The 26304-nt window shown below is 41.0% G+C and overlaps 1 protein-coding gene across 4 annotated transcripts in view; it reads right to left on the bottom strand.

The window, feature by feature from the left end:
• LRMDA (leucine rich melanocyte differentiation associated) overlaps positions 1-25535 on the bottom strand; it is a 748939-nt gene extending 723404 nt beyond the window's left edge. The window contains exons 1-4 of one of the 4 annotated variants that reach the window (XM_032116838.1): positions 25513-25535; positions 24114-24167; positions 23236-23393; positions 1864-2043 (exon numbers count right to left, since the gene is read on the bottom strand). In XM_032116838.1, coding sequence (XP_031972729.1) covers positions 1864-2010 — 147 coding nt within the window. In that variant the 5' untranslated portion in view covers positions 2011-2043; positions 23236-23393; positions 24114-24167; positions 25513-25535. Of the gene's footprint in view, positions 1-1863; positions 8079-15111; positions 16440-23235; positions 23394-24113; positions 24168-24456; positions 24598-25512 lie in introns of those variants that run through there. The other 3 variants (XM_032116837.1, XM_032116840.1, XM_032116839.1) reach the window with 3 other exon arrangements.
• Positions 25536-26304: the final 769 nt, after the last annotated feature.

The following is a 26304-nucleotide window of genomic DNA, read 5'->3' as shown; positions in this document are numbered from 1 at the left end:
CACTAACAGGCCAACCTCAGCATTCTGTAAGGTGGCACAGTTCCTCCAGCATCAATATATTGCTCAAGACCTGGGACTTAACTTATTGTTTATAAGCATTTTTCTATGCCTTACCCTGTTTCTTTTTTGCCTTGTTTGCTTTCAGCAAGGCTCTTTGTAGTGTCATAACTCACAATCTTTCTAGTCAGACTTTGTTTATAAAACCTCTATTGTTCCAGAACAATGGAGTTGTGACCTGTTCAAAGGCAGGACTGCAATCAGGGCCCTCTCCGTACTTTCTCAGGGTGCACTTTGTGACAAAGTGAATAGACCACACAACCCTATTGATGTCAGCCAGGAGGGGAAAAATAGGCTCCCTCAATAAATCTCAACATAAATCTTCTTACCCTATCTCACCATCTGTATGAATTCACCTAAAGCACAAAATTAATAAGCAGAACAAGTATTCCCAATCCTAAAAGATTGAAATACTGCTTGCAGACCAAAACGGATTTGTTTCATACTTAGGGCAGTTTTGGGGAATTCACAGGCATAGAAAGCAACAGGTGGAAACATAGCTTGGGCCAAGACAAAGTCAATGAGATTGACCCTAGCATCATGAATATACTTCCCTCTTCTGTGGCAGTTCCCTGCTATAAATTTCCTCGGTGGCAGGTTTGTGGCTGCTGTTGCTTTCTTATCACCAATGACTTGGGCTTTCTAATTTTGCCTCCCATGTTATAGAACAATTATCCACACAACACAAGTATTAGCAGTGAAACAACCACAACTTTTTTCCCTATTTGAAAATGTCATATTTTGCAGTTCTGGTTTTGAAGGTCAGGTAAGGGTTGCTTAGAAGAAGTTGAGGATGACCATGTCCGTTTTGAAGTATACTTCTAGTCACTCATCAGTGGCATTCACCCTCGTTCAGCTTTACATTTTTTTTTTGGTACTTATGTTAAGAACATAAAGTAAGATAGTCAAAGAAATCACTGCAAAAAGAGAAGTAAAGAGAAGAGTTTTCCTTAACTTCAGGGGAAAACACCTTCACAAGTTGCCTAGGTGCATTCTAGGCAGTTAAAACATGTGCATTCAATATAAATTTTCATTATCATTCATGAAAGAGGAGAACTAAAAAGCCAGAGAAAGCATTAAAACAAGCAAACAAATGGAGCCTCCAACTTAATTGCATAAGTGTTTGTGGGAACACTAAGCACTTCAGAGCAGTGCTACCTTTTTGTCCAGTGTCAATACAGCTTCTAGCACAGGAGGGTTCCAGATTGTGACCAAATCTTTCAAACAGTGCAGCATTGAGCAACAACAGCATAAAGCCAGCTAAAGCCAAGTTATTTCTAAATTCGAATTATTATTTATGTTTTTAAGCATTCACGCCATTTTGACAGCAATAAAATCCTTCTGTAATGTATTCCATCTGAGCAGACCATATCAAAGTGCTTTGCAACAAATTACTGGTTAAAATGTGAAAAAAGAAATTTAATTGTTATAATGGAAGGCAAAAGATCCCATCTCAGTCAAGTCCTGCTAGAGGGAAAACACTACTGTAAATTCATCAAGACTAAAAGCATGAAGAAACTTGATTTTATAAAATTATATTTCTGCTGAATCAAGGCATATTTATAATATATAACCTTATTTAGAAAATTCTAGGCAACTTGTTATATTACTGGTTAGAAAACACTTTAACAAAATGATTGTTAGATACCATTAGTAGAATTGCACACTTATTGGTAATACAAGCTATCAACATCAGCTAAACATTTGTAGATCTGTATCTGCTGACCTGATCATACCTACTCAATGACCAACCACTCTGAATGAGTGAAAAACTAAGGGGAGAAAACACTCCTGTGAAGCACTTACTTTGGATTTTCGAAACAGAAATGGAGAGCAATCAAACAGTTCCTTATGTGAGAGACACATGGAGAGGACCAGCCTAGGGGTGAAGTAAGGCAGGGGAATCCACTGCTGTTTCTCCAGGACTTGTGAAGATAAAAAGGAGTTGTCCATACAGCACCTTTCATGAGGAATTCATTCACTTCTCTGTGTTGAAAATACAAGGAAAAAAGAATGAGCAACCTAAAAGGAACCCGACTATGACATCCCTCCCCTCACTCCCTCCAAATAGGCAAACCTATTTAGAACATCCACTATCTATTTATTTAGTAGCACTGAACTTATTAAGAATGTGTAAAAATTTAACTACATGTATTTTAAAATCCCACTTCTAGTAAAGCTAGAATAACTATGCTTTGCTCTAGCATAAAGCATTTTAAAAGGTACCATAAAGCAACCCTACCATGCACAGACAATGCCTTTACTCCCAAGTAACATGTAAAATACTTTGTTAATCCACCTCACTGCTTTTATAGTCTGATGATTGGTTCAACAGCTGAGTATCAGCACCAAATCAATTCAGTTGTCCTTGTTTATGCCTTCATTCACTGTGGTTACAGGGCATAGGCTGATTGCCTGAGCGCTGGCGGGATGGCAACACCACCCAGCTGCCACTGCTCCTATCAGCAGAGGACCTGTGGAAGGCTGTAAGGACAACTGGAGTTCAGGGGATGCTGGAGTACCACAGAAGAGGGTAAGGTTGGGTGGGGCCAGGGGTACAGCTGCCCAGGCATCCCCATTTTGACTGAGATACTGTGTGCGAAGTTAAGTGTGGCAATTGAGAAGTGAAAATGCTTATATCTTTGTTAGAGTTGGTGTGTCCCAAGCATGCCACATCAGCCAGGTAGCTAAGGAGTCAGAAGGAACAACTTGAGAGAGCAGAGTGTAGAGGTGCTAGAGGAGGCTCAAGGGAAAAGAACTAGAGAACAGATTTGAGGATGTGAAGACCTGTGATGACAAGTCAAAAAATTACACTTGGGTTATGCATCTGTTTAACAAATTAAGATACCTGAAAATAGACTGACTGAATACTATGTAATAAGTCTAATTACTGGACACCTGCAAGAGTGTAGTAGGGTCAACCAGGTTAGCATCAGAAATACTTATATGTCCAACAGTGAGACTATCACAATCTCCAGACACTTTTGAGGCAATAATCATACAACAGTTTGGGTTGAAAGAGACATTTAAGGTCCTCTAGTTCTAACTCCTCTACTGTGGACAGGAACACCTTTCTCTATACCAGGCTGCTCAGAGCCCCATCCAACCTGGTCTTGAACACTTCCAGGGATGGGACATCCCCAACTTCTCTGAGCAACCTGTTCTAGACACTATGTCTTGTTAGACAAATTAGGTATAGGGGCAGCAAGCTTTTGAGCATATAAACTCTTGTTTGATGGCATGAAGGACATAAAAATCAGTTACATGGGCAAACCTGGCCTCTTGGCATTTTGGATACGATGCATAAAACTTTGGAGAAATAAATTTCCTATTGCACAATATAAACCAGCTCTCCCAAGCTAGGTCATAACTGATTGACGGACATCCAGAGCTTCTGTATCCGCTTAACAACAAGGAAATTATTTTCAGCAATTTATGGTGTACTACAAAGCTACCCAAACCAAAACCAGTGTATTTTCGAAGCTGTATAAAAATTAGTGCCCAGGGATATCTGTGGGAAATAACCAGTACTTAAAGTAGGTAATTAAAATTATTAATAATAGCAAAAAAAAAAATCCAGTCTCCAAGCACGTCATCATAATGCTTAATGATTGATTGTAATTGTAATAAGTACTAATGAATTCATTTAGAAAGTAATGTAGCTTTATATGTTTGTTCACTTTCCTAAGAAATATTTGTGTTGGTGTTATGTCAACAATTTAATACACGAAAATAATTTATGATTATTTATTATTAGTTTCAACACTTAATAAAAAGCAGTTGTTTCACATAAATACCAAAGCAATCTTCAGAGCACATCTGTGTCCCCAGCAAGCACTCAGTCTGGCTTGTGAGTCCTTTTACCATCTGTGAGCCTGCAGGATGAAACTGCACCAGCCAGCTGAACGTCCCAAAGAGCAGAATGAGCAGGCCTGCAGGGAGGACCTTGACCTAACCTGGGATTTACCAGCATCCAGTCTGTCTATCTCCAGAGCCAAACATTTCCACTGGGAAGAGATGTAGTCACTCCTCAACAAAATCATCCCTCCATACTGAGTTAATAGCTCTGAATAATCTCTCCCACCCCATCCAATTTCCTGTCTTTCTGAAGTCTGTCCCTATACTGCTTCATCTTCTAAGACAGCATTCCTCTTCCCCCATTAACTTTGCTAGGGATGCAAATATTTATGACAGCTTTTTCAGCTCAGCTGTTTGATTCATCTGTGAAGGTTACTGGGTACTACATTAACCTCTTTTGCGCCACTTGGGATGTGTATCTCCTGCTGCACTCACATTCCTGACGTGGAGCATCTCTCAGCAAGAGTGGCAGCAATAAGCAGGGCAGTGCCCTCTGTGGATCTCCAGGAGTGTGACTGCAGGCAGTTCCTGCAGGGTGAGGGGACACAAATCTCCTGCCCACTGCGGGCTCAGAACTAATGTTGAGGCCAGCTGGTCACCTCTTCACTGTGCACACTGAGAGGGAGATGCCCTGCATAGGAAACGCAATCCTGCAATCCCTGCCTCTAGGATTGAGGTGATTATGTGATCAGCACCATTCTGCCTAGTACCTGGAATTGAATCAGGACTGGACCTGGTGTTGTCCCTCTAGGCACAAAAGATCACATCTATTACAGCACTAGTAGGGGTGGTGGTGAGGCACGTGGTAAATAGGCCACAGTAAAACTCTCTCTTTCTAAACCTGTCACACATGGATCCCCACTCCTGTCTCCTAGGGTCACCTCAGAAGGCCCAAACTGTGCCTGAGTCCCACAGTGGCCTGCATGCCCTTGCCCATGCCGCTATTATGACCAGCTGACAATGCCTTTACAGTACTGTTTTATCTGATTCATCTCCCAGCTGTTCATCTTCCTGATTTATGCCATCAGCACCAAAGCCTGATTAGCAAACACAAAAAAGGAAGGGGATTCACACTGTCCTCCTAAGGTTTATGAGTGCTGGCACACCTTTTTTTATTTCTCTGAACTTGAAATCCTGGGCACTGTGTCTGCTTTGTCAGGCACCTCCATGGTGTTTGACGGTAGCTAGTTGTCCTCTCAATTAAAGGGAATTACGGATCTGACTCAGAAGATTCAGTACACACAGTATAGGTTGTTGTGGGTCAAGGAATAGACCTTACCTCAGCCCAAAGCACAGAAGTATACTGAGAACTTTCAAGGACATCACTAACTAATCTGTTTTCGATTCCAAGCAAAAGACAAAGTCCTGAGATGGCAGTAGCCAGGCCTCTTCATCTCAAGAGCAGTGTGACAAGAGCTGGATGTTATCCTACGTGCTTCCCCTGCTCTTTCAAAAGAGCAGGTCTTGATACAATCACCAAGACCTCATGAAGAGTTGCAAAATTTGCAACCTCAAGGTGCCTCAGGGGGTACTGCAATGCAGTTGTTGCAAAAAAGAGGAAGCTACCCCAAGGAGCTCAGACCTGGGACAAGCTTTTACAAATGCGTGGCTGCCATTCTGCTCACACCTTTGCTGTAAATACGAAGCTCTACAGGATGAGGTTAAGAGCTGGGCTCTGTGGCTGACTCATCTAGCAGACACAGAGCTCCTGTGGGCTGTGCTGAGAGAGAAACACAAGGAGTAAAGGGATTATACTGTATTGTAGGTCGAGAGCCAGTTTTGGTGGAGTGTTAATCTCCAAGAGTATCATTGCCAAAGCCACTCCTTAATGCAGCAGTTCAAGAGACAGCCGCTGTCTTAGGACCCGAGGCTAACCTATTTGATGTCACACTACAAGTACAGCAGGTGCTGGGTTTGCAATGTATATTTGATGTCTAGTGTTGAAAAGTGAATTGATTGAAATGCTGTCAGGCTGCATTTTGAATGACTGCACTACTAATGTCACCTAGAGGCAACTTGATGGACATTCTGCCATACACAGAATACAGTAGGATGGAAATCATCATTTGCAAATCATCACCTTTGAAAGTACAACAAGCAATTCAGCTGAAAAAAAAAGAACTGGAAACATGTTGAAGAAACATTAACCTGAGGAAGTGAGCAAATCAGGAACACCAAATATTTAGGCTCATGGATTTCTCATTATGGGAATTTTCAGCCAACTGTATTTCTTTCAGGGTGTTTCATTTCAAAACCTGTGTTTTATTTGATAATGCAATTCTACCACAGGAAATCTAATCAGTTTGTCTTCTAAGTTTTTAGTGATGTACATTTGGGGTTTTGTTCATTTATGAAAGTAGTTTTACAAAATCTGTCACTATATACAAACGTGACAAAATGAGTAGTAGAACACTGGCATATTTTTGAAAGATATGGGGATTTAGCTAACAAATTCACATTTAGATTAATAAGAACTTAGTATTTAAATTCTGTAGTTGATCATATAAATCACAGGTTTGACCTGTATTTCCTTACCCTGAGACCAACCTGGGTTAGAGTTTATAAACACTCATGTTTTAGGATAGAGGTAGGAAAGATTTCCTTATTTCCACTGTCTACTATTCTCCATAAAAGTAGAATTCTGCAATTAATTTTACATCGATCTGGAGATTAATTTTAGCAATGTGGTAAAACCATTGGCTTATATGTGCTCTCAGAACCAACACCCCAGAAAGAGAAAGAAGCAGGACTAAGGAAACATGAGTATTTCACCACAGTCATATACTATTCTCAGCTTATGTTAGCTAGTCAGCAATAATGCTGAAGCCTTTCTTCAAGTACTCTTCTGTCAGATTTTCTGAGAAATTTGGTATGAATTTACTGTGAGTGTATTCTTCTAGAAAACAACAGAAACTAGGATCCAGGCTAGATATTCAACTGTTTCGTTTAAAAATCCTGTGGGGTTTTTCTTCATATACCAGTGTATTTATACATATATCCCCAAAGATATTATGTGCTCCTTGAGCATTACAGAACACAGCATCTCATCTAGAAGAACATTTCAAATTCTATATAAATTTGGCACCACACCAGGGAAAATCTATCCCTTCCACTAACGAATGGGGACAGGAAGCCATTTTGAATCTGCACAAAGTCACACAGCAAGATAAAGAGCTCTGTGTCTACTGAAAACAAAAAGATTCCATTTTGAAGCAGCAACTGCTCATACAATTGGAAAACCAAGTAGAATCAGGAGCAGACTTCTTCTCCAGCCCCTTGAAAACCCACTGCTCATGGTACCATGTATAGCAGTGAGATGTTCAAGCAGACCCTGCTTTTCTTGAGCAAGGAACATGGAACAGGCCCATGAAAAGGTCAGACCTTGACTAAAGGCAGGCTGCCTGTGAGCTCTCCTGCTGCACTGCACACATGAATCCTAAATGGAGCCACTCATCAGGAAGCAGAAAGAGAAGGGCTTCTCCAAGGAGAGGAGAAGCTGGGAAATGAGGGTAACTTGAGTGAAGCTCCACATTGCCTGAAGAGGATCAGGCTGGTGGTTGTAATGGGGTCCACTGACAGTGCCAGACTAGGTGAGATAAAGAGGCAATGGCAGCATCCTCCCAGGAAGCACAATCAAGAGAGGAGGCTGAAAATGGGTTTGTGATACAGGTCTAAGGTACACATGGGATACAGGACAGGAGGCAAAATTACCTTGCAGGGCAGGACTGGAGTCCACCCCAGAAAGCCAGTCAGCAAGCCAGAGCAATGGCTGGATGGCACTGGAACACCTATAACTTGGCTTAGGGGACCAAGCTCACTGCCCAAGGCTGAGTCGGCCTCGACGTGCAGGCCAGGGCTGTGGGACAGGGCCTCAGGTGAGCCTCACCAGAGCTCTGAAGGCCAGTCAGGGCCTCATACAACCCAACCTATGCTCTGGAAGGAGATGGGAGTCTAAAGCCCTGTTTAAGCAAGAAATGTTGCTGCTTTACCTCTTAATAAAAATATATACCCGCTCTTATGCTGAATGGCTGTCATCTGGCCAACAAAAGATAAGGTGTTTCTTCAGCACCTGATATAACCTACCATATAGGCATGTATTGGGGCAAAAAATGTTCTGCTCAAAGGGTGATGGGCAGTCTTTCTTCTTACTTGTCTGCTGTGTAGACTGCAAAAATCACTTTAATGAAGAAAAGTTTAAATATAGAAATATTTACATAAGAAATAGACCAAAAAAAAAAAAAAAAAGAACGCGGTATTCTCCCTCTAAATTGAGCCTTAAACCATTAACTCCTATTAAAAATTGGGTAAAAGTCTTAAATGAGTAAATGGTAAAGGCTCTGTAGCCTGTGTGTCATTTTAAACATAAACAAAATTGGTGTCTTCTAAGGGAATCTTTCAATATTTAGAAATCAGCTGGCTGCCTGATTATTGAGAATTTGTATGCACATTCTTTTCTTTCACTGATCTGTTCTTTCAACATCAGGAATGGTAACACTCTGGGAATTGTTTACCCAAGATCAGCGTGGTTCAAGTGTTACTTAGCATCTCAGTTAGCATTTCTCGGGTTTTAAATGTTTAGTCCTTGGGGAGAAGTGAAAATGACAGCAGGAAGAACCTGGAGTACTAAGTCCTGCTGAAGCTGGCACTTGATGACAGGAGGGCAATGAACACACCAGGCACTGCATTTTATGATAGAGCAAACAGGGAAGTTTTTATTAGATTGTATCAACTTCTGCTGTGTCTTGAGCACATCTGAAAGAAAAGGAAAAAACTGCTGAAAGTTACTGGGTACAAAAGCAAGAAGAGTGCATGGAGAACAGGAATTTGGGAATACGCTTAAATGGAAATAAACAGTAGAGGAAAAAAAAGAGACTTGTCACCTCTCACATGACAACTATTCTAAGTGATGGCTTTGCAGTTCAGATGAGAAAGAGCTTGTTCCTTCCTCCCTTGCCCCCAGGCCCACCAGAGGGAGACACTTCACCTAGGGGGGAATGGCTTTGGCATCTGATGATCTGAGCCTCATGTCAGAAAGATGAATAGAGTAATTTTCTCTGAAGTAAAACAGGGAACAGGCAATGAAAGGTAGGGTGTGTGGTGGTAGTGTGCAAATCCGTCTGTGGTTGGCCTAGAATATTAGAAAGGCATCTGCCACACGAGGAAGTGATATCCCGTAAGAAATGCTAAGAGCCATGAATTCATGTTTGCAGAAAGCTGACATCAGGTTGTTTCAGAGCTGTCAGCCCTCTCTGGGCAAATTGATTGATTCATGGGTACAAGCACCCCAGCTCTGAGCACTTATGCAGAGTTTGGACACGCAGACACTGGCAAACATCTTGCTGACCCTGCTATAGGCAACCTGCTTCCAAACCGATAGAGATGTTCCATCCAGTCAGGGTCCTGCCCTCCTAGGCAGTGTTCCTGAACACAAAGAGTGGACCTTTATTTCCTGCTGCCATCACTTGCCATCGATCAAAGCTACAGCAGGGTGATAACCCACTGCAGACCAGAAAGGCTGTAATACACTTTTCCAGGAAGACAAATGCTTTCTGAGGCTTACCTATAGCTATAACATAGCCTTCCATCCATCCTTCTGTCCCCACACTTAGAAACAAGTCGGCTTCATAAGGATTCAACAGCAACAGACAGCTTACTCTCCCTTCCAGATGTGCTACTCTTCCTCAGTAGGTCAAAGTCCTCTCCCCAAACTGCAGCCATTTCTGGGAAATGCTACGAGGAAGAGGAATGCCTACCTCTCCTGTGTTACCTTCACAATATAATTGTAAATCTGCAACACTCTGAGCAGGCCGCAAATTCCACAGGCCAAACTGTAAACACTGCAGGAATTCGAGGTCCTTGACATTTCATGGAAAGCAAAGCTGTGAGACTGAGGAAAACAAGCTAAAGGCTAAGTTAAGATATGTCTACCAGCTCCTAAGAAGGATCAGTTCAAATAAGGAACTGCAGTCACAATTTCCTGCTTGATTGTCACTTTCTTCCAGTGAAGAAATAGTCTGCAACTGGCCCTTGTCAGGAACAAATTACTTTCCCTTCACTGCCAAGTCAGCTCCACATGCCCTGCACAGAAGAGAAGCAGCACTGCAAAAAGTCAGTTTTCCCCAGAGGTTAGGAACTACACAGGCTGGTAATCTGTACAGATCATTTTAAAGGGGTAATTTACCCTGCATTTACTGAGAGGAGTATAAAAGGACTAAGTGAGAGTTTTGTTCGAAATTAATTGAAAAAAATCTGCCAGGTAATATTTTGCATAGGAATTCTCGTCAATAAAAATTTTTTATCCCCTGAGAGCGAGCTTTAGGGAGAGCTAAGACCCAATCTAAATCCAACAATAAAAGAAATGTGGTGAAAGCATATTGGTATTTTAGCTTATGTTCTCAGATAGAGCCAATATGTACAAATAAAAAAGAAAAAAAAATTAAAATTAATTACAAAGAAAAGTGTTTTGTGACACGCTATTTTCAGACTTCCAATTTGTTTGCCTTGAGTGTGGGCAAGACACAATGAGCATTCTGCTTAGGCCTTCCTCACTTCATTCTTTCAAAAAATGTTATGTGTGTGAGAAAAAGGGAAAATCATCAACAATGCAGGTCCCAAGTGCAGGGTACTCACACTGGAGGGCCATTTGGAATTTATTCTATGGCACAGTCTAAAAGTCCTTATTCAGCAGTTAAAATCAATGGTAACTTCACTGAGAAAGGCACGTCTGTCAGAGTTCAGAACTCTGAAGAAACTGTTTTAAAATACTGAGAATAAAATCACTAAAGCAATGATGTAAGCTTCAAATTAATTCCATTATCAAAAAGACTTCGCATATAGATTTCCTAGTTTCTCAATTAGAAGGTGTATTTTGATGCTTTTCTTCATTCAGCCTAAATGAACTTTTTATTACAACTGCAAATTAACTTTAGTGTATCTATCATACTTCAGTAAGTCCAGATTTGGACAACTCTTGACTGCTTACTCAAGTTTCTGGACTTGTTTCTCCTAGGCAGAGTAACTTGATCCATGCATCCTGTTGATTCTTTCAATGTCTAAAATTAGCACTGTGCATGCATGCTTCCTCTACCTGGGATCATGCTCCCCGACAGAACCAGGGGCAGCACTCAGGCACAAAGGCCTAACTGTTGGGTTTTTTGACAGGAGAAACCAGAGATTTTTATCTTTAACTTTACATACAAGGAAGAGATTCCATCCCACTCTCACATCCAGAGTATGTAACAAGTACCATTTTGTTCAGCTACATGCTGAAAATGGTAACATGGTTTGTAAGCACAAGTGGTGGCACCCATCCCAACATACGATTAGCAGTACCCATGGCTCTGACAAGTCCAAGAAGCTATGTGGCAGTCACAGGACTGCACACTTGGAAAGGTTAAAGAGAATCCCCCAGCCTCTCATTCCTCTCCTCCTCCACTCTTCCGTTCTCGCAAGGATCTCTTGGGAGACCCTTGCTAGAAAAACATTTGTCAGAAAGCGGAAGGCAACCCAATGGGAAACATCAGTGAACCTGCATTTACTTTATTTAGAAATGACACCCCATCCCTGTCCCCTGGGGCAAAACTTCTTTTCTAGACATGACCTCAGAGATGTGCTACATGCACCCTGCACAATTTATCACCATGCTGCCTATAATTAGGTTTGTTAACATACAGCCTAGTGCAGTCTTGTTGACTGGGAACTTAATCAAGTTACTATTGAGTTCTTGTATGCATTGCTTCGGGTGACTGTTTTACTTGTAGAATTATAGCTGTGACCAACGTGAGGAAATTAGCTCTGGACACAAGTTTTTTACTTTTTTTTCCCCCTACATGTGAAAATATTTAGCAAACAGTGACAATGATGGAAAACAGTAGGAAACAAAATGTTCTACATTAGTATAAAACATGAAAAATGCAGCAAGGACCCTCAGTGGTACAACATGTGTTATGCTGGCTGGCAGTCCATTAGGCTTGATAGACATTTCACTTACCTAAGTCAAATATAACAGTCTAGTATTCATTAATATAAGAAGGGGGTTGTGGAATCAAGCCTACCATCTGGTTAGAACGACAGAATAATCTACAACTCATGATTAGGTCTAAGGAGTGGAATTTCACTTTAATCTTTTTCATTGCTCGAAATTTCCATCTGCGCAGTACGGCACATCATTTTTCTTCAAGACAAATGTGCTGTTTTTCATGTTCCAAAATTAGATCAGAAGAAAACGATTAATCATGTCATGGCCTGGGAAAGGAAACAAAGCCCTGATATTTCTCTCTCTCTCTCCCCCCCCTCTCTTTCCCTCTCCCCTACCCCCACCCTCCCCCCCCCCCCCCGCCCCTCCCAGCTCTGGCTCTTTGCAAGGTCCTTTCTTTCCCTGCCTCAATTTTCAACACAACTTTCAGCGATTCACATTGTGGTGGGCTAGAAACACTCAGAAAACAGGAATCTAAAATAAAGATGCAGCTTTGATTTGCATGGCCGTTTTTATTTTCCCCTTGCCTCTCCCCCACCCCCAGTTTGCCACTTCATCGTTTTCTCCTTCTCTCTCTCCCTCTCTCTCCCTCTCCACCCCCTACCATGTGCCCCCTGGCACAGGACGACAGATGGTGACCTGTTTGCATGTGACACCGTAACTGAATCTAAACTCAAGGAAACAAGTCACCGGGCTGCAAATTAGTGAGACCACACAACTGTCAGGTGGCAGTCCCCTTTGACAGTTGTAGGCCATTATAGGAACATTGATGTTTTCGCAGTGTGACAAAAAGGAATCCTTTTTGCAGCAGACCTGTCTGTCAGCTGGCTCTCAAGTCATAACAAATCCCTGGCACTCAGCTGAGGCTGAACATTCACAGCGTCAGGAGGATGATAAATGACCTGCAGGGCTTTGAAGTGCCTTGGCAGTTCAGATGGGTCCGCAGTGCTGACAGAGAAATATACACAACAGCGTAACCAATAATGAGAACATTAAACATTCCTGCTTTGTGACAGGCTGACAGAAAAACCCAGCCTCACATCAATCATCTGTGGAGATATAACCTTGACAATTAGCCCCCTCTCTGATACTCAGAGTAACCTTTTTTTTTCCCCCTTCCCCACCTCCATTTTTTTTTTCTTTTGCCTGGCTTATCTTCCCTGATCTTTTTTTCTGGTATGGCAGAGAGGGGAAAAAACAGCAGAAAAAAAATTCTGACATCAAAAACGATCTTTTCCTTTTCCTCCATGCAAAAATAAAATATGCCAGGACAAAGTTTATTTGATGGACTTCCACCTATTTCCCTTTAGGAGAAAGGAATATATTTTTTGCCCTATCTACCAAAGCATCTGTCACTACAAATACTCCTAGCAGAATTTTGTTTACATATTATGCTTATTTTGTTCCTTAGGTTTTTTTCCTTTCCCCAACTCTTACATTCATATCAGTACATTCTGTTGTCAAGCATCGTTTCTACTTGTAAGAGTGAGATGATTAAGCACACGACTGTCCCCTTGTTACTGTATTCCAGGATCATTCAATAAAACAGATAGAATCTCAGCTTCTTCCCATAACCTTGTGTTTTCTTTTTTTTTTTTGTATGTGCCTGCACTGGTTTGCCATTTTTTTAAACCCTTTACAGAGCAAAAATAATCTTCAAAGGACAAATGAAAGGTGCAGCTAATCTTCCTGAAAACGAAACGTTTTTAACAACCCACGGAATCATTCTCACTGAAGGTCAGGGATGCATCCTGATCTTGAGGACACTCTCCCCACTCACAGGGAATTTCTCTTGCTCTCCCAAGTGTGGGATCAGCAGAAATTCCTCCTGATATACATGACTGACTTCTTGCCATGGCTCTCTTCTGACAGCAGAGGCATTCAAGCAGTGGGGTCAATGGGAGTGTCTGTGCTCTGTGAGAGGTGAATTAGGCTTCTGGGCACTTTCTGCACTCCATCCCGGTGGCCTGGAGTCTCCTAAGTCACTAATTCAATCCCACAGAGAGGTTTCAAAGGAGTGTGAGCACCCTTGGGAAATAGCCTCAATCATAAATGAGGTTCAAAATGGCATTTGTTACAGAGGTTTTCATCTGGAGGAATGTCAATAATGTAAAAAACCCAAAACTTTCTGTCACTGAATTAGCAGCAAATCCTCTAAGGTGTGCTGTGTTCAGGTCTCTATCTCCCTGTTTCCAAAGGAATTTCTGTTTCCCTTACGCAATGACAAACATGCACTCTTGCTCTCATCAAGTACAGCACAGCTCAAATACTTTGATGTGAAGTTTGGTTAGTGAAACAGATTTACACACAACCAAGCACTTGTAAATTAAAAAAAGCTGTGTTTCTAACCCTGAAATAAAGTCTGTCCCTAAGGTCCATTTTCCTACACACATTTTAAGATCCCTGTGCAATGCTTGTGTAGTGGAAAGAAGATAAAAAGAAGAACACGCAAGGCCTTCAACCTTCAATACAGTTGTAGAAGAGCCAGCTATAGACCCAGATGATGCTACTGAAATGATATATTCCAGAGTCTGTCAGCTGAGTCCTGCTGCTGTCAAAGTATGTCCTGCGCACGTAGCCACAGCTGTTGACTTCACTATTAGAAGAGGTCAGCATGAAGGAGAAAAGAAAGTTATTAGAAAGATGATCAACAGTAAGTGGCAAAACCTGTTCAGCAATTGCCTGACCTAATTTTTACTCTGATCATACTATTATGTTAAAAAGACAAACCATGCAGTGCCTTTTTCATAATACAGCAATGGAAGATTAGACTCTGCAGAACCGTGAGGAGCCATTTCACTCCCAGGTAAGTATTTTTAAGACAACAATGGAAACAGAAAACTTCTTTGCCTTCATTACACCTGCTTAATAGCTACTGACTAACTGTCACAGCACACTGGAAACGTACTGTGTACCACACTGCATACTCTATGTGGAGGATGTGGAGTCAGGCACTGTGGTTGCTATGTCCTGCTCAGGCTTTGGAAAGCCCAGATGTGCTAGTACTTGCCCACTGTGGGCTGAGGCTCCAGCAGAGCCAGGCAGCAAAGGACTCTGTTTCCTCTGGATCTGAGACTGGTATCTGGTGACAGACAGACATCATTCAATCTTTGGTTTCTCTACTGAGGGAATGAATTTCCCAAAGACTGCTTCTTTAGCTCATTAAAAATACCAACCTGTTTGTTTTGAACCTATCTCACAGCCAGAAGACCTTTTCTTACCTTGATAGCTGGTACCAAGGAAAGGGTGCTCTCAGCCTGTGTACTGTATCTGTGGGATCTCTCATGTGCTTGATTTCAGTCTTGTTTCACACACCTTCAAAGAAATTGCCACACCCCACTTTTTAAATTGCTGCATATATGAGTTCTAGGCCTGCCAGACAGGCTGGATAATGCCATCTCCTCTGCAGATAGTAACTCACAGTGGGGGAGCGACACTCATGGTGCTCCAATCCCCTCATGGTCAGTCTCTGGCCAAAGCAAGTATGATTTCTGACCTATGAACACTGGGGGCCCAGAAAGTATTTCCTCCCACTGTCCTAACCCATTCCAATATGATGCTTTATGGCCTATCCTACAGCATCATCAGTAAGTATATTTGGGTAGTAATTGCTGACGACAGAATCTACAGAGGATTTTTGTAAGATAAATGTGCAGAGTAAATGAACACTTTTGTCCCTGCAGCTTCCTCCCCTTCTACCTGCTTACCCACAGAAGAGGACAGTCTGCTTTTCATACTTTCCAGTGAGGAGATGGATGAAAAGGTCACCCTTGACCACCAGGCAAGGAGATTCAGGCCTTTCATAACTAACATTAGAGTTTCTCTTGTAGAAGACCATGGCTGTAGGAGTGGGTGGATGCATTCAGAACCCACCCTAACAGGCCTCTCAGTGGAAAGGGGTGAAAGGCCTGAACCATTTGCTGAGAAGATGGTAGAGGTAGAGTGTAACCACTCACTCCTTTTCTCCTGATCATGTTGGAGGACTGAGCAAGCATCTGGTGTGCCAAAGGTTGGTGAGGCCAAAACTGGACTGAGATAACTAGGCATAAAGCACTTGTTATCACAAAGGCTAAGGAAAGGAAGAGTCTAGAGAAGCTATTTGGCTCCTCTGCCATTCAGGCAGCCATCATTTGTGTTGTCTGTTTGATGAAATTTTTAAGAACCAAATTTTGCTGAAATTATCAAATCTCTTAATCGAATCTCTTGGGCCATAATTCTTACTCTGGTATTTTATTTGGCTCACAGCCTTGAGCTAATCATCACTCCCTGCCTCAGTTTCCTTACAAACAGGAATGGATGCATTCAAATTACATTCACCTGAACGGCACACTGTAAAATTTAATTAAGCCCTGAAAAGCACTCTGCAATTGTGAGATGAAAAGATGCTATTAAAGGCTTCTAGTATTATATTTCACTAAGACTCTCAGAAATATTTTGGATGGAGTTAAAGAGAGAAAATAAAAGGGAAATAAATCATAAACATTGCAGAATAAATGCTGCCCGCCCCTTCTTATCTGTAACTCACAAGGCATATAGATTACATCTAAATAATCCTTTGTATGAAAAACTGTCCATACATTTGCACGCAAGATGTAAGGACAATGCTGGGTTTATATGAAAGGGAATATACATGTTTCCTTGCACACCCTCAGTGAAGTTAAAAGGGTTAATAAAATATAAGTTGAGATCAAAAGAAATCTGAGGTGACATTTTGGCCTTGAGGCCTTCTCTTGGCTGTGGGAAAACAGAGCGAGGCTGCTCTGCAACCCAACATACAAGCTGAAGTACAATTAGTGGTGTTTTCAGACTGCATGGTTTTTTTCTAGCTTAAATCTGTAGAGATATAAGCATATGCAATGAAAGCACTGTGAATTAGTTTTACCAGTAGAGAATTACTAACAGTGTTAAAGATAGAAACAATTTGAGAAAATTGAAAGCTATGTAATTAGAAGATTATATCCAGCCAGATCAGAACCAGATACAATATTAAAATCGTAATTATTAAATGCACTCAAAAGGGAAGGGCTTGGTGTGTGTGTGTATGCAGCTCCAGTGTCATGCACACATCCTAAGGACAACTGGAGACAGTTGGCCTTTCATCTTTTGACTCAAGACCTTCCCAAGACCTCTGCATTACAGCACGGAGAACCACACACTCTATCAAACGTCGTTATTTACATAACACATGGCAGGGAGTGGTTATGGAATAAATCAATACTTTGTGATATTTGTTACAAGCCACATGGCAGCTGAGCATTTCTAAGGCCTTACCCAAGGTCTGGCTTGAAGGGAGCTTATTACAGCTATATTAAAATTGCCTAATAAGTGAGGTTACCAGAGAAGTGCACTGAGCCTTTTTTTTTTTTTTTTTTTTTTTACCCACTGGAGTGTAGCCTAGTGAGGGCCAGGGTTTCATTTACAGACGAGCTCCTGGTCTGACCCTCTTCAATGCAGGCTCTCTTCTGTGTAAAAGACCAGCTGATCTCATTTGCCAGCTGTCCCCTCACAATAACACTGATTCCTAAGCATAGCTGTGATTTCAGAGGTGGACAGTTGTTCTAGATTTAGTGTTATAACTCTTAAAAAAACCCACATAACTGTTCACTACTGAGACTCTGCCTGTGCAGACCCCTGCTTGGAGACAGCAGTGTGGTGCACAATGGGAGAATGCTACCCTCTTCCGAGAGGTCCCTCGGCCAGGAGGTTTTATGGGAAAGGGGAACTTCTCGAGGACAATGAAGAAGTGGGTGCTTACCTCTCTCAATTCAGTATATGAGGAGCCTGGACCTAGCTCACACATGCAGGCTAGATTCCTGAAGTTTGATTATGTAAATCCTGCATATCTCCCGCAAAAAGCTTTGGGCTTCCTGACAGGCTTTTGTACAAACAGCCGCATTTCTGGTTTAAATCCTATCTGACCATCACTTTTTTGTGGTCTTGTAAACTGCGTTTTGGTTAAAAAAAACACAATCAGGAAACCCAATTAACCTCTCCAGTTTCATTCTGCCAAAGCAAATTTATTAAAATCTCCAGTGTGGTGAAGACTGTTTTAGAACACTGACAGTGCTTAAAATACAATGTTATCAGTTCCAAACACCAGAACAGTACAACTGTCAATAAGCTGCAAATGCACTCAGAAAAAGCCCACACTTTCTTTGCTTTTGCTCAGCACCTAGCACCTGGTTCACAATTAGGCTGAATAAAGTATCTAAAATAGAAAGTGGCCGTAATTGAAAAATACTATTCACTATAGTGGAAATACAGCTATTAAATAACACTATAAAAATCACTAAATAGAAGATTTCTCTTCAAATGTAAGAGACAACTTGTGTAAAAAGAAACACAGTAAACAAAGTACCTAATTATGTTCTTTCTTCCGTATTAAAAATATAGGCAATCACAAAAGGTAAAGAAGAGCAAGCAGATCAAAGAGATGTGACAGCCCAGTAAGGAATCTCCACTGAAGTCAAACAGGCACAGGAAAAAATAATCTCCAAGAACCATGAGGTTGCATGAAGCACTAACAAAGAGGTCGCATAAGGAACTTGTTACACTCTTACTAAACTGCCATACAGCTGAATTTAAAAAACAAATAATCTATACATGATACATTAAACATTAGTAAATCATTTAATGGAAAGTCACTTGAAATATTCAACTACGTTTGTTTAGATGGTAGCATAAAACTGGGTCTAAAAACTAAAAATTCAGCCTTTTCTTTATTTTACTGCTCAGAGCTCATACATTAGTCATCTGCTTCCTCAGCTACATCAACACATCTCTTTTTTTTTTTGGTCTCACAGCTTTCTTACTCCACTTTTTTGAAATGGCCATCTCAAGTATTTTTTCTCTTTTCATGCTTTTCTTTCTCAGCTCCCTGGTTTCCACTTATAAATCAAATTCAAAACACTGTTTTAGAGCACTACAAAGCACTGCCCTTGGACCTCTTTCTTTACCACTGCTTTCACTAGTCCTGATCCTTAAAAGAACTATCAGGCTTGCTTGGACTATCTGCGTCTTCTTTCCCTATTGTAGTCTTTATTTTCCACCTATGACATGAAGCATGTTTGTGACAACTTTAAATTCACTTTTGCTAGATGTTTCCTGTAGAAAACTCACATGTGCTATTGCACAACCATGTCCCTATGCCCTAATTATGCTGTTTCACACCTTTGAGATGTCTGTAGACGAAGTCTTTCAGAGCAAAGAAAGCATTAATTGACGTCAGCAATTTCTGTTGAGTAGTCTCAAGTACATCCACAGTGTCATATACACTAACCATGCATAAACCCTCAAGAACAAATGATTTGAGGGAACTGCCCCTTGGGAAATTTGCAGAGACCGTGTTAAATTCAAGTGATGTTCAGTAATATTTTAAAACCACTAATCAGGTGATATAAAAAGTTGATACAGTAATTAAATTTGCAGAAGATGCTAAATTAGGAAGTGTTGCAAACACAAGCGAAGACAGAGAAATAACACAAAGGACCTGAAAAAGCTTAGAAATAAGAGCAGGAAATAACAAAGTGAAATTCATCCGGGAAACATGCAAAGGTACCATACATCTGGGGGAAATATTTCAAAATTAAATACCAAAAGTAATCTGATCCTGTGGTTCAAGGTGTAAACTGATTGCCACAGCTGAAATAATCCTCTCAACCTTCCTGCTCAGCAACATATAACTGGCAAGGTACATTACGAAGGGTTTTGAAAGATCAGGCACAAGTTATTTTTGGAGGCAGGATGCCTGTCTCTTACAGAAAATCATCTGCAACATCTATATTCAGAGAAATAGCCAGGTTCTTTGAGAACATTCCCACTCTTGGGCAAGCAAAATATTTGCTTACTCCCCCTTTCATGCCCAACAGTTACCTCCATGCCCTCATTTGTATCCTTCCAGACAATTCAGCACAGACCCATGACACAGTGGCAGTAACAGCACAAGTTGAAAAGAACAGGTGAAGGGGATGCCAGGCTAGTTAGAGGGTGAATTATCTGGACTCTTAGTATTCCCAGCCTCTGAGAAATTGCCTCAGCTACTTTTCACTCTCAGCGGCCACAGGGACTGCTACACCAGACAAGCAGTAATGTTGTCAGAAACACAGAACCAGATATTCAGTTGATGTCAGTCAGGGCTTTTCTGCTGACTTCAAAGAGAATAGCAAATTTAATGTGAGTTTGCAGTGAAATAGGATATTGAAATTCTTCAGTGCTGCTTAGTTTTCCATCCTTGGGCTCACCACAATCAGGAACTAGAGAAGAGATGAGGCTTTGTACAACATTGATAAAACTACAGTAAATATATCACTAGGCTTTGGCCCTTGAATGCCATTAACTCACAGAGAAGCTGGAAGGAGTTGAATGGAAATCAATAACAATGAAGGATCTCAAACAGATGGGCTTTGAAGAAAGTCACTATCTTCTTTTGTTACACATAAAAGACAAGAAATGTCATTAAAATAAATAAATTCATTATAGCCCTATAGCAAATCAGTTGCCCTCTGTCTCTGCTTCAGAGCAGAGCTTCTACTTAGGAATTAACTTTCTACTACAGCTCTAAATAAACAGCACCTATATCCACACGTTCCCTACCCTGTTCTTCCTAGATAAACAATCCCTACAGGAATGAAATTAGAGACTGAGATGAGTCATTGGTTTCACCACTCATTCAGATCTGTTCGTTGTCTAACCATCCCCCCCCTCCACCTCACCCCCCCATGCATTCAGTTGATTCAATTTATTATGAAATTCCAGAGGTGTGAATGGCTGGACAATAGCTTAAGGAGTCTTTGCAGCTGGATCACCTCTCGTCACTGAAGTGAAGTATGGTTCCACATGGGCCAAGAACAGGATTTCATAGAAACTAAATTGAGATTGAGCATCCTTCCATAAAGATTTGCTGTAGCATAAAGAACAAATCATACACTTTCACAAGAATTTTTGAGTCAAGTTTACAGTTTGTGTCAAGCTGACAGCCTTTGCTTCTGTCTGATGAGTGTGAAGCCAATCTCCTGCCGTGCAGCTGTCCTTAAAAAGTCATACTGAAACATATAAAAAGTCCAGCTCCTGATGTCATGGAAATTACTTCTCTGAGGGCATTTATGATAGCAAATGGAATGAAAAAAAACCCAAAAGACAAAACAAATTTTCTGAATGATCTCATTATAACTGTGGTCAGCTTTTTACACTGGGGTAGTTTGAAAGCTCCAAGGAGAATATGTTAATGCAACTAAAAACATTTAATGAAGAAACTGTTACCATGCAGATACCAGGGAGATAAGGATGATATATGGTTAAGCACAATACTTGGATCTTAAGTGATCTGTGGCCTGCCCCTAGCTGTGCAACGTATTTCCTGTACAAACCTAAACAAATGGCTTTAGAAGTACCCTAATTCCAGGTCTGTAAAGTCAGTACTTTCTCAGCCACTTCTATTCGTGTTTCAAGCTACGTACATCTGCAGTCTATCTCACAATAGGGAACAGATTTGGAACAGAGAAGAGAAGGTATTTCCAAAGCAGGTAATACTATTATGGGCAACTGGCACCACCACATTTCATCAGGCATGTATGTCTAGAAAATCTTCTCCAGCCAGAAGAGGAAGATCTGTGGTTTGAGATCTCCAGACCAACAATTCATATGAATCACTTTGGGTGGGCTTACCTTGCACTTAATCATCAAAACCTATGCCAAGGTTATGGGTAGCACCATTATGCACAGTCAGATATCTTTGTCTCTCTGTGGCATGTAGGTTTTCCAGCTGTCATGAGCCCCTGCCCTCCACAAGATCTTTATAGGAAGACTGGGCTTGAAGATGGAAATGCAGTCATGATATAATGGAGTGTGGTGCCTGATACTATCAGGGCTTTTTTAATATTAGTCTCATTGCTGCAGGGTTTGAGCACTTCCAGCTGAAGTTGGGTGCTGCCATCATCCAACTGTCTGATAGAGAGACCTGCAGGCAAAGTTGTGGTTATAAAACTTGAGATGAGCAGATCTTCTATCTGTATAATGAGCTAATTAAAAATTAATTTAAACATAGTCTGTATAAAGTGCTGAAGCATATGATGTGGGGTATAATCCTATGCTGGATTTGACAACTCACAGCTGCTACTGCATATTCAGTGTTTTTGAACAAAATGATATGTTTCTTCTGCCAGACTCCATGAGAATTTTCCCTCACTGAGGACTTGAGAGTCTGACTCCAGGATGCAGATTGAATGGTTAGTCTATGTGATGATGTGCAGAGATAAGAGCTCAGATCTAGAGGCCATTTGACTGTGTTTGCACACATGCTGTTCCTTAGACCAAGCAGTGTTCTAGAAAGCAAGCATGGATACAATCCGCTGTCCTTCCCACCATTCTTTGTTCCAGACTTTGTCATGCTGCACCAGCTTGTGTGTCTCAGCACTTTCAGTGTTGATGTATCCATAAACAGGATGAAAATATCTGTATTGGCAATAAGCACAAAAGATTTTTTGCCTTCAAGGCATATAGACCCCGGGAACTATGCGGAAAGCTGAAAGGCAAGCTCTGATTGCTTTCCTCTGCCAATGAGTCTCAGCTGGGACACAGATATATATGAGGCATCAGGAGCTGGGGAAGCAGAAATCAGAGAGGTAGGAGTGCACTCAGGAAGCCATGAAAGAGAAAGAGCTCGTATAATTCTTGCTCTCTTCTTGGACAGGGATCTACCACAAACTGTAATTGAGCCCTGCCCCAAATGAGGTGCTAGTCACTGTACTGCAGAGACATTGAGACTCCTGGACACTCCAATCTCTGCTCCTTGCAGCCAGGCCAAACCTGGGATACAGCAGTACGGTACTGCTTGCAGAACCAGCTAGAGGAAGAGGTGTTTTGTGCTTGTTTAGCAATGATGTTTAAATAGCCTAGAATGAGCAAATACTGCAATGGACTTAAAATCACTTTCAGTTTGAATGAGAACAACTGGATGGTTGCCTTGGCTTGAAGACTGAAAACCCTATAAACATGAGTCCAACTATATGAAGCAAGATAGGAATAAAAGGATTGCTTCTGAATATAATTATTTAGTGTGATCATTTTTGAATCTGAAAATGACCACTTCCACTGATGGTTCACTAAACATTGGTATGTTGGTAATCTGCTTACTGTATTATTAAATAAAACATTTTCCTTCTTGCCCAAAATACATGTTAATTAATCATAATGAGATATAGCCTAGACACAAGCAGGTAAGAATTATGCATGGCCACACTTATTTTTGTGGTGTTGCCAGCTACAGAATCACTATGATTCTTGATAGGGATAGCCTCAAACAGTTAGAGCAAAACAGAACAGCAATTATGAAGTAACTCCGTACTTACTAGAAAGAAAATCTTGCATATTCAGGAAGATTTCTTAAACAGTAATAATGCATTTGTTCTTTACTCACGACCTTTATTCTGCTGGTGTCCCCAAAGCAGGAAAGCCACAGGGGTCCCAGGACTCTGAGCTTCAGCGGAGAAGCCCAGGGATGGCAATCCTTGGATCAAGAAAGAGAACCATGAATAACAGGTAACTTATGTGAATGAGACACAGAATATTTAATTTGAGAAAGAGCCTTCCATTATTCCCTTAAAAACTCAGTAGTAAGAAATCAGCATAGAATAAACCCATTAATTAGCTGATTCTAGCCAGCTACTGTGTACTGCTTATTGAATTCTCATGAGAGCTCACAAAGACCTTTGGTTACTTCCCATAAAAGGGTGCACCTGTGTTTCAGCAGCAGTACCGCCACCAAGCTACTTTTGTTTTGTGCTATGATGATTTTCAATAAAATTTCAAATCAATATCAACATAGACTTTTGTTTTTCCAGAATACTTATGTACATATTCAGACCATAATCAATTAGAGCCCTCTGTCGTAAAAGGACACTCTATAGAAAGGCCAGAGTTCATCAGCACAAGAGATGGGTTCTCTTGTAGGCTCTTCAAGACTTCTTTATGGAGCAAAGAACAAATTTTCAAAAGAGCTAAGTAACACTGAAAGCTTTGGCCTCTTTTGTTCTATGCCCATAGTGCGTTTTTGCTTGCTCTGTCATAAAATGGAATGACATGGACATGATATTAGAGAGGTGACCAAAATACAAGAGCATGTACAGAGCAGCATACATAAGAGATTGGAGAAAACATTCCTTCCCAACCCTTCCTCACATACGTATGCCAAAGGTTTGGTAGCCCTGAAAATAAGCTTAACATTTACCAAATGAGACCTGATGTCTTCCCTGTCGCAGCTGGTCAAATTTTTAATGATTGCCTGTTACAAAAGGAAGAGAAGTAATGCATTAACTGTTGAGCATAGAAATGTATGTTAGAAAACAAAACCTCCATCATAAGAAATAATACTTTCATGTCCTGTATCTCACACTTCAGAGCTCTTTTGCATGTTTCCCTTATCACATGTATTGATTGGTGATTTGTACAGCCCATTCTTTAGTCATTTATCCATGAAAATAAAATTTAAAGGATGACAAAATACACACCATGCCTATTCCCTCCTACCAATTTTATACACAGAGACATTTTAGTAATAAAAAATTGAATACCTGAATTCTCTGAGCGATTTTTTTACGCAGTGCTGATTAAGGATGTATTGAAGTTGCATAGCAAGATTTCAACAGCGGAGGAGGCTACAAGGGTGGCTTCTGTGAGAAGCTGCCAGAAGCTTCCCCTGTCTCTGACAGAGCTAATGCCATCTGGCTGCAGCACAGACCCATTGCTACCCATTAGCAGGAATGCCAGTGGCCTCTGGGATAGCATAGTTAAGAAACACCCCGATGCAACAGCAGCTGGGAGGGGAGTCAGCCAGGGTCACCTCTTCCAAACAAAGTCCCCAGGAGCTGTTTGGAGTTGTTTTGCAGCCCAAGCTGTTCAACATGGAGGCTTATCACAACAGTTTGCCACACGGAATATGCAGAGCAAGGTTCCCATGGCAGTTAACTCACACTCAAGAACAATTTTGAAAATCCACAGTTTAATTGCCACAAATAGAGTTTTCTCCAATCTTTTCTCTTTTTTCTGCTTAATCTGAAAGGAAACAATAAAATTATCTTACAGCAGGTTTCTTTTTAGGCTTGGAGAACAGCTGAATTTTGTGTAAGGTCCATGCAGCAAGGATGAGAGTTTTGAGATAGAACATGATCAAAGACTTTTGATTGTTATATCTTTCTCAGGCTCACCTAACAGCCTATTTTCAAATTAAACTCCTCCTTAGAAATACTCCTTCTGCTTAGCTTTTCAGAAAATCCCTGTATGTGACAGATCCAAAGCACACAACTTCCAAGAATAGTCTTTCAGTTTCCATTTGCAGCAGTGCCATTCTGGTAAATCGGGCATGTAAAACACACAAGTATTTACAGGAAAGACTTTAATTGTTTCAATAGATTGGATCTTTTTATCCTGCACATTTCTAAACACATTAAGCATGTCTACGTGTTCCTTTTTTTCTTCTCCCTTGCTGAAGGAATCATCTAACAAACTGGGGCCTAAATGGGAAGAGCAGAGATGCAGCTACAGTAAAGGTGTGATTTTATGGTCAGCTTCATCTAGTTGAACTCTGAAATACTACTGCAAGGGACAAATCTTCCTTTCCCCCACCTCACCTGTCTGTCCTCCACGCTTTGTGTCAGCACATGTAGTTGCACCCTCAGCAGTCAGCCAGATCCGGTCCCCAGTACAGCTGCACAGCTGGATGAATGCTGCTGCTGACACAACACAAGGACAAGGGACAGACACCCTTTCACCACCCTTCTGGAGCTTACAAATAGATTAGCCATGGCTGATACAGAACTATACCCAAGTATCGCCCCTTTTCGATGAAGAAAGGAAACAGCAGATTCCTGTGTTATTCGCCGCACAGCAATAAATCAAGTTACTGATAAATAGTAAGCATTTGGCATACCTGCCTTTATGATACCATGGTCATTGGTAATACAACTGTAAATGGGAAGCAACATGTCAGACAAATGATTGTTTCAAGAGATCAGACAATAAATGTAAATTAAACCAAATTAAATGAAATTGTAAGAGAAGTTTTATGGACAGGGAACTGTGAGGTGAGGCTTGAACATTCATTACTTTCATCTTCATCTCAGAGAACACTACCTCCAAAACTATACTGAATACTGATGTCACGATAATTACCATTAAATGAAAAGGTGGCTTAGGAGGCAGATCTAAACCAAATGGTGGAATGGAAAAGGCAATATACTATTGGCTTCAGCAGAATTTGGAGGAAGGCTTTAACATTTTTTATCCATTCCCCCACTGTCTGCTACATACACAAAAAGACAGCAGAAAAACTTCAAGAGCTGTAAAAAGACAAGTCTAGGGGACTACAGAATAAGTAGTGCAAAGTCAACCTTTTTTTTAGAAACAGATATTCTTACTGTTGA

The sequence above is a fragment of the Corvus moneduloides genome, chromosome 8, assembly GCF_009650955.1.
Source record: "Corvus moneduloides isolate bCorMon1 chromosome 8, bCorMon1.pri, whole genome shotgun sequence".
Taxonomy (NCBI): Eukaryota; Metazoa; Chordata; class Aves; order Passeriformes; family Corvidae; genus Corvus; species Corvus moneduloides.
This window is presented reverse-complemented; position numbering and strand designations above follow the sequence as displayed.